The 13,443-nt window shown below is 40.5% G+C and overlaps 1 protein-coding gene across 1 annotated transcript in view; it reads right to left on the minus strand.

Moving 5' to 3' along the window:
* LOC135515387 (arylsulfatase J-like) overlaps positions 1–13,019 on the minus strand; it is a 42,080-nt gene extending 29,061 nt beyond the window's left edge. The window contains exon 1 of the mRNA XM_064939059.1: positions 12,007–13,019. Coding sequence (XP_064795131.1) covers positions 12,007–12,311 — 305 coding nt within the window. The 5' untranslated portion in view covers positions 12,312–13,019. The remainder of the gene's footprint in view (positions 1–12,006) is intronic.
* Positions 13,020–13,443: the final 424 nt, after the last annotated feature.

A 13,443-nucleotide genomic window follows, 5' to 3' on the forward strand; every position in this document is an offset into this window, starting at 1 on the left:
AACAGTAGAGTACAGTAGAGTACAGTTCAATACAGAACAGTAGAGAACAGTAGAGTACAGTCCAATACAGAACAGTGTCAGTACAATAGAGTACAGTAGAGTACAGTCCAATACAGCCAGTACAGTAGAGTAGAGTAAGTCCAATACAGAACAGTAGAGTACAGTCCAGTACAGTAGAGTACAGTCCAATACAATACAGTACAGTAGAGTACAGTACAATACAGTACAGTCCAAAGTACAGTCCAAGACAGCACAGTAGAGTACAGTTTGAACAGTACAGTACAGTACAATACAGTACAGTAGAGTACAGTCCAATACAGTACAGAAGTACAGTACAATAGAGGTTGCCAGTACAGTAGAGTACAGTACAATACAACAGTAGAGTACAGTAGAGTACAGTCCAATACAGTACAGTAGAGTACAGTCCAATACAGTACAGAGTACAGTAGAGTACAGTCCAATAGAGTACCAGTACAATACAGTACAGTAGAGTACAGTCCAATACAGAGTTTGTCTGTCAATAGCTAGAGTACAGTACAATACAGTACAGTAGAGTACAGTACAGTACAGTAGAGTTTGATTTGTTTGCAGAGTACAGCACAGTCCAGTACAATACAGTACAGTAGAGTACAGTCCAATACTGTACTAGAGTACAAACAGACAATTGTGAGCAGTCCAATACAGTACAGTAGAGTACAGAATAGTACAGTGTGGAGTAGGTACAATACAGAACAGTGTGAGTACAGTCCAATACAATACCCAACAAGTACAGAGTACAATCAATACAGAACAGCCAGCTCCTCCAGTACAATACAGAACAGTAGAGCAGTCCAATACACTGTAGAAACTACAGTAGAGTACAGTCAATACAAAACTGTACGGTGTTGATTGATACAGTTAGCAGGAGTACAGTTGATCAGTAGAGTACAGTACAATACAGTACAGTAGAGTACAGTACTGTAGAGTACAGTCCCTTACAGTCCAATACAGTACAGTACCAGTACAGTACAGTAGAGTACAGTAGAGTACAGTCCAATACAGAACAGTAGAGTACATTTTACATGCAGTAGAGTAGTCGAGTACAGTCCAATACATAGCAGTAGAGTACAGTAGAGTACAGTTTTGAGTACAGTAGAGTACAGTACAATACAGTACAGTAGAAGTACAGTCCAATACAGTACAGTTGAGCACAGTCCAATACAGAACTGTACAGTCCAAGACATAGCAGTAGAGTACAGTAGAGTACAGTCAATGTACAGTAGAGTACAGTCCAATACAACAGTAGAGTACAGTACAATACAGTACAGTACAATACAGTAGAGTACAGTCCAATAAAGTACAGTAGAGTACAGTCCAATACAGAACAGTAGAGTACAGTAGAGTACAGAACAGTAGAGTACAGTCCAATACAGTACAGTAGAGTACAGTACAATACAGTACAGTACAATACAGTAGAGTACAGTCCCAGTACAGTAGAGTACAGTCCAATACAGTACAGTAGAGTACAGTCCAATACAGCACTGTAGAGTACAGTCCAATACAGTACAGTAGTGTACAGTAGAGTACAGTAAAGTACAGTCCAATACAGTACAGTAGAGTACAGTCCAATACAGAACAGTAGAGTCCAGTACAATACAGAACAGTAGAGTACAGTAGAGTACAGTCCAATACAGTACAGTAGAGTACAGTCCAATACAGAACAGTAGAGTACAGTCCAATACAGAACAGTAGAGTACAGTCCAATACAGAACAGTAGAGTACAGTCCAATACAGAACAGTAGAGTCCAGTACAATCCAGAACAGTAGAGTACAGTAAAGTACAGTCCAATACAGTACAGTAGAGTACAGTCCAATACAGAACAGTAGAGTACAGTCCAATACAGAACAGTAGAGTACAGTCCAATACAGAACAGTAGAGTACAGTCCAATACAGAACAGTAGAGTCCAGTACAATACAGAACAGTAGAGTACAGTAGAGTACAGTCCAATAAAGTACAGTAGAGTACAGTCCAATACCTAACAGTACAGTCCAATACAGTACAGTAGAGCACAGTCCAATACAGAACAGTAGAGTCCAGTACAATACAGAACAGTAGAGTACAGTAGAGCACAGTACAATACAGAACAGTACAGTCCAATACATAACAGTACAGTCCAATAGAGTACAGTAGAGTACAGTCCAATACAGTACAGTAGAGTACAGTCCAGAACAGTAGAGTACAGTACAATACAGTACAGTAGAGTACAGTCCAGAACAGTAGAGTACAGTACAATACAGTACAGTAGAGTACAGTCCAATACAGTACAGTACAGTCCAATACAATACAGCAGAGTACAGTCCAATACAATACAGTAGAGTACAGTCCAATACAGTACAGTACAGTACAATACAGTACAGTAGAGTACAGTCCAATACAGTACAGTAGAGTACAGTACAGTACAGAACTGTAGAGTACAGCACAATACAGTACAGTTAGAGTACAGTCCAATACAATACTGTAGAGTACAGTAGAGTACAGTCAATAGAGTACAGTACAGTACAGTACAGAACTGTGGATACAGCACAATACAGTACAGTTAGAATACAGTCCAATACAATACTGTAGAGTACAGAGTACAGTCCAATACAGTACAGTAGAATACAGTAGAGTACAGTACAAGTACAGTCCAATACAGAACAGTAGAGTACAGTACAGAAGAGTACAATCCAATACAGAACAGTAGAGTACAGAATAGTACAGTACTGTAGAGTACAGTACAATACAGAACAGTAGAGTACAGTCCAATACAAAACTGAAGTCCAATACAGAACAGTAGAGTACAGTAGAGTACTGTCCAATACAGTACAGTAGAGTACAGTCCAATACAAAACTGTACAGTACAATACATAGCAGTAGAGTACAGTAGAGTACAGGCCAAAACATAGCAGTAGAGTACAGTACAATACAGTACAGTACAGTACAGTACTGTAGAGTACAGTAAGTTACAGTCCAATACAGTACAGTAGAGTACAGTACAGTAGAGTACAATCTAATACAGAACTGTAGAGTACAGTACAATACAGTACAGTAGAGTACAGTACAATACAGTACAGTAGAGTACAGTCCAATACAGTACAGTACAGTACAGTCCAATACAATACAGCAGAGTACAGTCCAATACAATACAGTAGAGTACAGTCCAATACAGTACAGTACAATACAGTACAGTAGAGTACAGTCCAAAACAGCACTGTAGAGTACAGTCCAGTACAGTAGAGTACAGTCCAATACAATACAGTAGAGTACAGGCCAATACCTAACAGTACAGTACAATACAATACAGAGAGTACAGTCCAATACAATACAGTAGAGTACAGTCCAATACAATACAGTAGAGTACAGTCCAATACAGTACAGTACAGTACAATACAGTACAGTAGAGTACAGTCCAATACAATACAGCAGAGTACAGTCCAATACAATACAGTAGAGTACAGTACAATAGTAGTACAGTAGAGTACAGTCCAGAACAGTAGAGTACAGTACAATACAGTACAGTAGAGTACAGTCCAGAACAGTAGAGTACAGTCCAATACAGTACAGTAGAGTACAGTCCAGAACAGTACAGTACAGTACAATACAGTACAGTAGAGTACAGTACAATACAGTACAGTAGAGTACAGTACAATACAGTACAGTAGAGTACAGTACAATACAGTACAGTAGAGTACAGTACAATACAGTACAGTACAGTACAATACAGTACAGTAGAGTACAGTACAATACAGTACAGTAGAGTACAGTCCAATACAGTACAGTAGAGTACAGTACAATACAGTACAGCAGAGTACAGTCCAGTACAGTCCAGTCCAGTACAATACAGTACAGTAGAGTACAGTCCAATACAGTACAGTAGAGTACAGTCCAATACAGGACTGTAGAGTACAGTAGAGTACAGTCCAATACAGTACAGTAGAGTACAGTACAGTACAGAACTGTGGAGTACAGCACAATACAGTACAGTGTGAGTACAGTCCAATACAATACTGTAGAGTACAGTACAGTAGAGTACAATCCAATACAGAACAGTAGAGTACAGAATAGTACAGTGCTGTAGAGTACAGTACAATACAGAACAGTAGAGTACAGTCCAATACAAAACTGAAGTCCAATACAGAACAGTAGAGTACAGTAGAGTACTGTCCAATACAGTACAGTAGAGTACAGTCCAATACAAAACTGTACAGTACAATACATAGCAGTAGAGTACAGTAGAGTACAGGCCAAAACATAGCAGTAGAGTACAGTAGAGTACAGTCCAATAGAGTACAGTAGAGTACAGTACAATACAGTACAGTAGAGTACAGTACTGTAGAGTACAGTAGAGTACAGTCCAATACAGTACAGTAGAGTACAGTACAGTAGAGTACAGTAGAGTACAGTCCAATACAGAACAGTAGAGTACAGTACAATACATAGCAGTAGAGTACAGTCGAGTACAGTCCAATACATAGCAGTAGAGTACAGTAGAGTACAGTCCAATAGAGTACAGTAGAGTACAGTACAATACAGTACAGTAGAGTACAGTCCAATACAGTACAGTAGAGCACAGTCCAATACAGAACTGTACAGTCCAAGACATAGCAGTAGAGTACAGTAGAGTACAGTCCAATAGAGTACAGTAGAGTACAGTCCAATACAGTACAGTAGAGTACAGTACAATACAGTACAGTACAATACAGTAGAGTACAGTCCAATAAAGTACAGTAGAGTACAGTCCAATACAGAACAGTAGAGTACAGTAGAGTACAGAACAGTAGAGTACAGTCCAATACAGTACAGTAGAGTACAGTACAATACAGTACAGTACAATACAGTAGAGTACAGTCCAATAGAGTACAGTAGAGTACAGTCCAATACAGTACAGTAGAGTACAGTCCAATACAGCACTGTAGAGTACAGTCCAATACAGTACAGTAGTGTACAGTAGAGTACAGTAAAGTACAGTCCAATACAGTACAGTAGAGTACAGTCCAATACAGAACAGTAGAGTCCAGTACAATACAGAACAGTAGAGTACAGTAGAGTACAGTCCAATACAGTACAGTAGAGTACAGTCCAATACAGAACAGTAGAGTACAGTCCAATACAGAACAGTAGAGTACAGTCCAATACAGAACAGTAGAGTACAGTCCAATACAGAACAGTAGAGTCCAGTACAATACAGAACAGTAGAGTACAGTAAAGTACAGTCCAATACAGTACAGTAGAGTACAGTCCAATACAGAACAGTAGAGTACAGTCCAATACAGAACAGTAGAGTACAGTCCAATACAGAACAGTAGAGTACAGTCCAATACAGAACAGTAGAGTCCAGTACAATACAGAACAGTAGAGTACAGTAGAGTACAGTCCAATAAAGTACAGTAGAGTACAGTCCAATACCTAACAGTACAGTCCAATACAGTACAGTAGAGCACAGTCCAATACAGAACAGTAGAGTCCAGTACAATACAGAACAGTAGAGTACAGTAGAGCACAGTACAATACAGAACAGTACAGTCCAATACATAACAGTACAGTCCAATAGAGTACAGTAGAGTACAGTCCAATACAGTACAGTAGAGTACAGTAGAGTACCAATACAGTACAGTAGAGTACAGTCCAATACAAAACTGTACAGTACAATACAGCAGTAGAGTACAGTAGAGTACAGGCCAAAACATAGCAGTAGAGTACAGTACAATACAGTACAGTAGAGTACAGTACTGTAGAGTACAGTAGAGTACAGTCCAATACAGTACAGTAGAGTACAGTACAGTAGAGTACAATCTAATACAGAACTGTAGAGTACAGTACAATACAGTACAGTAGAGTACAGTACAATACAGTACAGTAGAGTACAGTCCAATACAGTACAGTACAGTACAGTCCAATACAATACAGCAGAGTACAGTCCAATACAATACAGTAGAGTGCCATCCAATACAGTACAGTACAATACAGTACAGTAGAGTACAGTCCAAAACAGCACTGTAGAGTACAGTCCAGTACAGTAGAGTACAGTCCAATACAATACAGTAGAGTACAGGCCAATACCTAACAGTACAGTACAATACAATACAGAGAGTACAGTCCAATACAATACAGTAGAGTACAGTCCAATACAATACAGTAGAGTACAGTCCAATACAGTACAGTACAGTACAATACAGTACAGTAGAGTACAGTCCAATACAATACAGCAGAGTACAGTCCAATACAATACAGTAGAGTACAGTACAATAGTAGTACAGTAGAGTACAGTCCAGAACAGTAGAGTACAGTACAATACAGTACAGTAGAGTACAGTCCAGAACAGTAGAGTACAGTCCAATACAGTACAGTAGAGTACAGTCCAGAACAGTACAGTACAGTACAATACAGTACAGTAGAGTACAGTACAATACAGTACAGTAGAGTACAGTACAATACAGTACAGTAGAGTACAGTACAATACAGTACAGTAGAGTACAGTACAATACAGTACAGTACAGTACAATACAGTACAGTAGAGTACAGTACAATACAGTACAGTAGAGTACAGTCCAATACAGTACAGTAGAGTACAGTACAATACAGTACAGCAGAGTACAGTCCAGTACAGTCCAGTCCAGTACAATACAGTACAGTAGAGTACAGTCCAATACAGTACAGTAGAGTACAGTCCAATACAGGACTGTAGAGTACAGTAGAGTACAGTCCAATACAGTACAGTAGAGTACAGTACAGTACAGAACTGTGGAGTACAGCACAATACAGTACAGTGTGAGTACAGTCCAATACAATACTGTAGAGTACAGTACAGTAGAGTACAATCAATACAGAACAGTAGAGTACAGAATAGTACAGTGCTGTAGAGTACAGTACAATACAGAACAGTAGAGTACAGTCCAATACAAAACTGAAGTCCAATACAGAACAGTAGAGTACAGTAGAGTACTGTCCAATACAGTACAGTAGAGTACAGTCCAATACAAAACTGTACAGTACAATACATAGCAGTAGAGTACAGTAGAGTACAGGCCAAAACATAGCAGTAGAGTACAGTAGAGTACAGTCCAATAGAGTACAGTAGAGTACAGTACAATACAGTACAGTAGAGTACAGTACTGTAGAGTACAGTAGAGTACAGTCCAATACAGTACAGTAGAGTACAGTACAGTAGAGTACAGTAGAGTACCCCCAATACAGAACAGTAGAGTACAGTACAATACATAGCAGTAGAGTACAGTCGAGTACAGTCCAATACATAGCAGTAGAGTACAGTAGAGTACAGTCCAATAGAGTACAGTAGAGTACAGTACAATACAGTACAGTAGAGTACAGTCCAATACAGTACAGTAGAGCACAGTCCAATACAGAACTGTACAGTCCAAGACATAGCAGTAGAGTACAGTAGAGTACAGTCCAATAGAGTACAGTAGAGTACAGTCCAATACAGTACAGTAGAGTACAGTACAATACAGTACAGTACAATACAGTAGAGTACAGTCCAATAAAGTACAGTAGAGTACAGTCCAATACAGAACAGTAGAGTACAGTAGAGTACAGAACAGTAGAGTACAGTCCAATACAGTACAGTAGAGTACAGTACAATACAGTACAGTACAATACAGTAGAACAGTCCAATAGAGTACAGTAAATACAGTCCAATACAGTACAGTAGAGTACAGTCCAATACAGCACTGTAGAGTACAGTCCAATACAGTACAGTAGAGTACAGTCCAATACCTAACAGTACAGTCCAATACAGTACAGTAGAGCACAGTCCAATACAGAACAGTAGAGTCCAGTACAATACAGAACAGTAGAGTACAGTAGAGTACAGTACAATACAGAACAGTACAGTCCAATACATAACAGTACAGTCCAATAGAGTACAGTAGAGTAAGTCCAATACAGTACAGTAGAGTACAGTCCAATACAGTACAGTCCAATACAGTACAGTAGAGTACAGTAGAGTACAGTCCAATAGAGTACAGTGGAGTACAGTCCAATACAGCACTGTAGAGTACAGTCCAATACAGTACAGTAGAGCACAGTCCAATACAGCACTGTAAAGTACAGTCCAATACAGTATAGTAGAGTACAGTCCAATACAGCACTGTAGAGTACAGTCCAATACAGTACAGTAGAGTCCAGTACAAAACAGAACAGTAGAGTACAGTAGAGTACAGTACAATAAAGTACAGTAGAGTACAGTCCAATACCTAACAGTACAGTCCAATACAGTACAGTAGAGCACAGTCCAATACAGAACAGTAGAGTCCAGTACAATACAGAACAGTAGAGTACAGTAGAGTACAGTACAATACAGAACAGTACAGTCCAATACATAACAGTACAGTCCAATAGAGTACAGTAGAGTAAGTCCAATACAGTACAGTAGAGTACAGTCCAATACAGTACAGTCCAATACAGTACAGTCCAATACAGTACAGTCCAATACAGTACAGTAGAGTACAGTAGAGTACAGTCCAATAGAGTACAGTGGAGTACAGTCCAATACAGCACTGTAGAGTACAGTCCAATACAGTACAGTAGAGCACAGTCCAATACAGCACTGTAAAGTACAGTCCAATACAGTATAGTAGAGTACAGTCCAATACAGCACTGTAGAGTACAGTCCAATACAGTACAGTAGAGTACAGTCCAATACCTAACAGTAGAGTCCAGTACAATACAGAACAGTCCAATACAGTACAGTAGAGTACAGTCCAATACAGTACAGTAGAGCACAGTCCAATACAGTACAGTCCAATACAGTACAGTAGAGTACAGTCCAATACAGTACAGTAGAGCACAGTCCAATACAGTACGGAATACCAATCGGAAATCGGTATTTTTGGGCGCCGATTTCTGATTATTATTTTATTTTTAATACCTTTTATTTAACCAGGCAAGTCAGTTAAGAACACATTCTTATGTTCAATGATTGCCTAGGAACTGTGGGATAACTGCCTTGTTCAGGGGCAGAACGAAAGATTTTCACCTTGTCAGCTCAGGGGTTCCAATCTTGCAACCGCACAGTTAACTAGTCCAACGCTCTAACCATTGCACTCGTGCGTTTTGCCAGCAGCTCTTCGCAAGCACAGCGCTGTTTATGACTTCAAGCCTATCAGCCTAATGGCTGGTGTAACCAATGTGAAATGGCTTGCTAGTTAGCTGGGTGTGCACTAATACTGTTTCGAAATGAACGTCACTCGCTTTTAGATTTGGAGTAGTTATTCCCCTTCAAACAGCTGCAAGGTCCACACACTGTTTGTGGAGCGATGGGTAACGCTGCTAGTTAGCTGTGTGCTGTTGTTGATGTGTTCCTGGTTCGAGCCCAGGTAGTGGCAAGGAGAGGGACGGAAGCTATACTGTTACACTGGCAATACTATAGTGCCTAGAAGAACATCCAATAGTCAATGAATGAAATAGAAATGGTATAGAGAGAAATAGTCCTATGAATACCATATTACCTACAACCTAAAACCTCTTACCTTGGAATATTGAAGTCTCATGTTAAAAGGAACCACCAACTTTCATATGTTTTCATGTTCTGAGCAAGGAACTCAAACGTTAGCTTTCTTACATGGCACATATTGCATTTTTACTTCTCCAACACTTTGTTTTTGCATTATTTAAACCAAATTGAACATGTTTCATTATTTATTTGAGGCTAAATTGATTTTATTGATGTTTTATATTAAGTTAAAATAAGTGTTAATTCAGTATTGTTGTAATTGTCATTATTACAAATAAAAATAATCGGCCGATTAATCGGTATCGGCTTTTTTGGTCCTCCAATAATCGGTATCGGTATCGGTGTTGAAAAATCATAATCGGTCGACCCCTAGTACAGTCCAATACAGAACAGTAGAGTACAGTAGAGTACAGTCCAATACAGAACAGTAGAGTACAGTACAGTAGAGTACAGTAGAGTACAGTCCAATACAGAACAGTAGAGTACAGTAGAGTACAGTACAGTAGAGTACAGTAGAGTACAGTCCAATACAGAACAGTAGAGTACAGTAGAGTACAGTACAGTAGAGTACAGTAGAGTAAGTCCAATACAGAACACTAGAGTACAGTAGAGTACAGTACAGTAGAGTACAGTAGAGTAAAGTCCAATACAGAACAGTAGAGTACAGTAGAGTACAGTCCAATACAGAACAGTAGAGTACAGTAGAGTACAGTACAATACAGAACAGTAGAGTACAGTAGAGTACAGTACAGTACAGTAGTGTACAGTCCAATACAGAACAGTAGAGTACAGTCTAATACAGTACAGTACAGAGGTTAAGTGTCAAGCAAAAGTTTAAAGATCACAACAATCATACGTTCAGCACTATATTCAAGTTACTAATATTGTAGCCTGCAAACGGATAAAAGCATGAACATCTTGACATTTGAACCCCTCTATAGAATGGATCATTGGCCAGACAATCTGCTGCAGTCCCACCGCAAGGCATGGAGGGTAAATCAACACAGTCTGGACCCTACAACATACAGCACATCGCACACTACAGTACCATAGCTGTCCACACATTTCTGACCACATTAGTGACACACACACACACACACACACACACACACACACACACACACACACACACATCACTTCTAAAGGGCCCCTAATCTCCTCTTTGGAGGAACCCCTTCTCTTTTTAATCATAGATACCCCCCCCCCCCCCACCACCATCACGTTCTTGCAATCATCCTCCCAGAAGTAACCTGGTAACATAATAGAATATACACCTACATTTCCATATGGATGCTACTACCACAGTATCAGCCCTTTTTACTGTACAAGAGGGGTGAGTGGAGTCGGCAAAAGGGGAGACACTTTTCTCCTTATTTTCCCGGACGCTAGCCAGAAGAGGTGCCTAGCAACCTTCCCGTTTCCTAAGGAGCGAAACAGATGCTGGTGTAGGCAGGCATCTCTATAGGGACAGTCCTGTGTGTGTGTGTGTGTGTGTGTGTGTGTGTGTGTGTGTGTGTGTGTGTGTGTGTGTGTGTGTGTGTGTGTGTGTGTGTGTGTGTGTGTGAGAGAGAAAAATGCTGATGTGAAACATCGTAGGACTAATAAACATACAGTATAAACTACACTACAAAGTGAAACTGCAATCAGGCTACCGTTATGTATTCACCCCTGCTCTCTAATATATCTGTCGCGTTGCCTTCCGTGGACCCAAAACACAAGGTGGTTGCTATGGGGAAAGCCAAGAGCGGCTCCACTTGCAAACAGCTAAGTTGTTACTGTGCTGACGTGCACCTTTGTTCTCCGGCATCCAATTATGTGTTTTGTAATTTAATTTGCTGCAACCTTGTTGCGCTTCCAGCATTTTTATACAGTGTGCTTTTGCATTTCAGTGTCTTGAAAACATACAGTGACTCTACAGTCGGTCTGCACGGCCGGTTGTGATACAGCCTGGAATCGAACCAGGGTCTGTAGTGACGCATCTAGCACTCTAGCCTTAGACCTCTCTGCCACCAGGGAAAGATTAAAGACCACTATCAAAAAACAAACTAGGCTTCCCTTTTTATATGTTGATTAATCGTTGGAGTAGAGAAACACACTATTCTTTATGGTAAAAATCTGACAAAGAACCAGCTAAAAAGAGGCCCATATGCATGTTAAGTAAAATTACAACCCAATGTTCCTCTCCTAGGACAAACAGGTTAGCAACAGCTAACTAGCTAAATATCCATGAATGTTTCAAGTGTGTTTCGACCTGCCATCAAATGAACATAGTTGGTTCACGGTTGGTTTTGATATTTTAACCTGTCATGATGGTGTTGGTGAGGATGGACAAAATCAACATGCACGTGATGGCGCACCCCGACTCACGCGCCTGCTGGTGTCGTCAGCAAGTTACTCACCTCTTGACTTTAAACACATTTATAACACATTTATATCCCTTTATAACACATTTAAAACACTTGCATTGTCCATTGACCGCAACTGAATGGCCACTAAACAGTAGAATAAACGTACCTTCCAGTCATTAATTGACTCCTGGAGGGGCTACAGAGAGGCTGCACATAGTAATTCTCCAGTTTCACTCCCTGCGCTGCCAGCCTGTCCAGAGTTGGGGTTTTGATCTCGGACCCATGGTAGCCCACGTCCCGGAAGCCTTGGTCATCAACCAGGATGAAAACGATGTGAGGTTGAGTAGTTGGACTGTCAAGTTCATTCACTCGGTTTTGCAAATTGCTATTCCAATTTTCCCATGACATCTGATAGCCACATGTTGGTGAAGTAAACGCGAATAAACTTGCCAGGACACTGAAGAGAAACATTTTCAACCCCTCCGTTTACGCTTCATCAAAACCAAAACATTCCAATCACTGCATCACTCTCTCGAAAAAATAAAAGCATAATTGTTTGCTACATTGCACATTGCAACAAAGTTGCTGGTTGTCATAATGGACACAGCGTGAGTGCAGTGGCGCGCTGCACATGTTCCGGGATAACAGAAGTGGGTTCGCATTGTTCTCAATAGACTATTCTCCTACTCTAGATAGCGTTTATGTTCGGAAGCCGACGAAATACCAGTCCAGTCCTTTCAAATTCTGCAACAAGTGTCTTTGTGATCACCTAAACGTTCATCTAAACTTGTGGTATGTAAAAACACATCTTTCCGTCGGAATGATTTATTCCTCGTTTGAAACGTGGTTCTTACCAAAGTCATTGGAATTACGTCACTGTCTTGCTCTGCAAACAGTCCAAAAATCAATCCCGAACCTCATTCTTTCGTCTGGGACGTGGGACATCGCTCGACAGGTTGGTTTTTGGAGCTCAGTTTCTTTCCATCCGAATGGTCCTCCTCTCTCAGCAACGGCGAATCTGCTTTTCAAGAACCTCCCTGACATGCCAGCACGCGCTGTCAGCTCCGTGGGCTGTTCCGTGTGTGGGCTCTCCTCGCGCTCATGGTCAACTGCTCAACACCGCAGAACTGAAAGCTCAATTCATGCAGCATTTTGTCACTGCCTCTGCGGTCTGGCATTTCAACATCCCTGTCTGACTCTCTTTCCCAAAGTCCACATATGTAAACGAGAGTAGGGCAGTGGGCTACGATAAAACATCTGCGTCAACCTTTTGGGTTATGAGTGACTGTCAATGCAAATAATGGCATCCATTTCAACCGTCTTCTCGAATATAATTTATTTGTTTCCATATAACTCCTAGAGGAAAGCTGTTTAACTTCTCTGGATTTGCAGACCTGCAAGGAGTGACATTTGCAGTGGCGATTTTAGCATGTACATATTGGAGGCGCAAACGAAAAAAATGCGACTAGACAACACATCACTAACAATACATTAATTGCATGATAACGGTGACAAATGGTATCCACAAACTGTTAGGGCCTTACAGCAGTGCCAACACCTTATTACTGCTACACCTGGTTATCAGTGGAGCCTTGTCTAGCAG

The sequence above is a fragment of the Oncorhynchus masou genome, chromosome 27 (genome assembly GCF_036934945.1).
Source record: "Oncorhynchus masou masou isolate Uvic2021 chromosome 27, UVic_Omas_1.1, whole genome shotgun sequence".
In the NCBI taxonomy this organism is placed as follows: domain Eukaryota; kingdom Metazoa; phylum Chordata; class Actinopteri; order Salmoniformes; family Salmonidae; genus Oncorhynchus; species Oncorhynchus masou.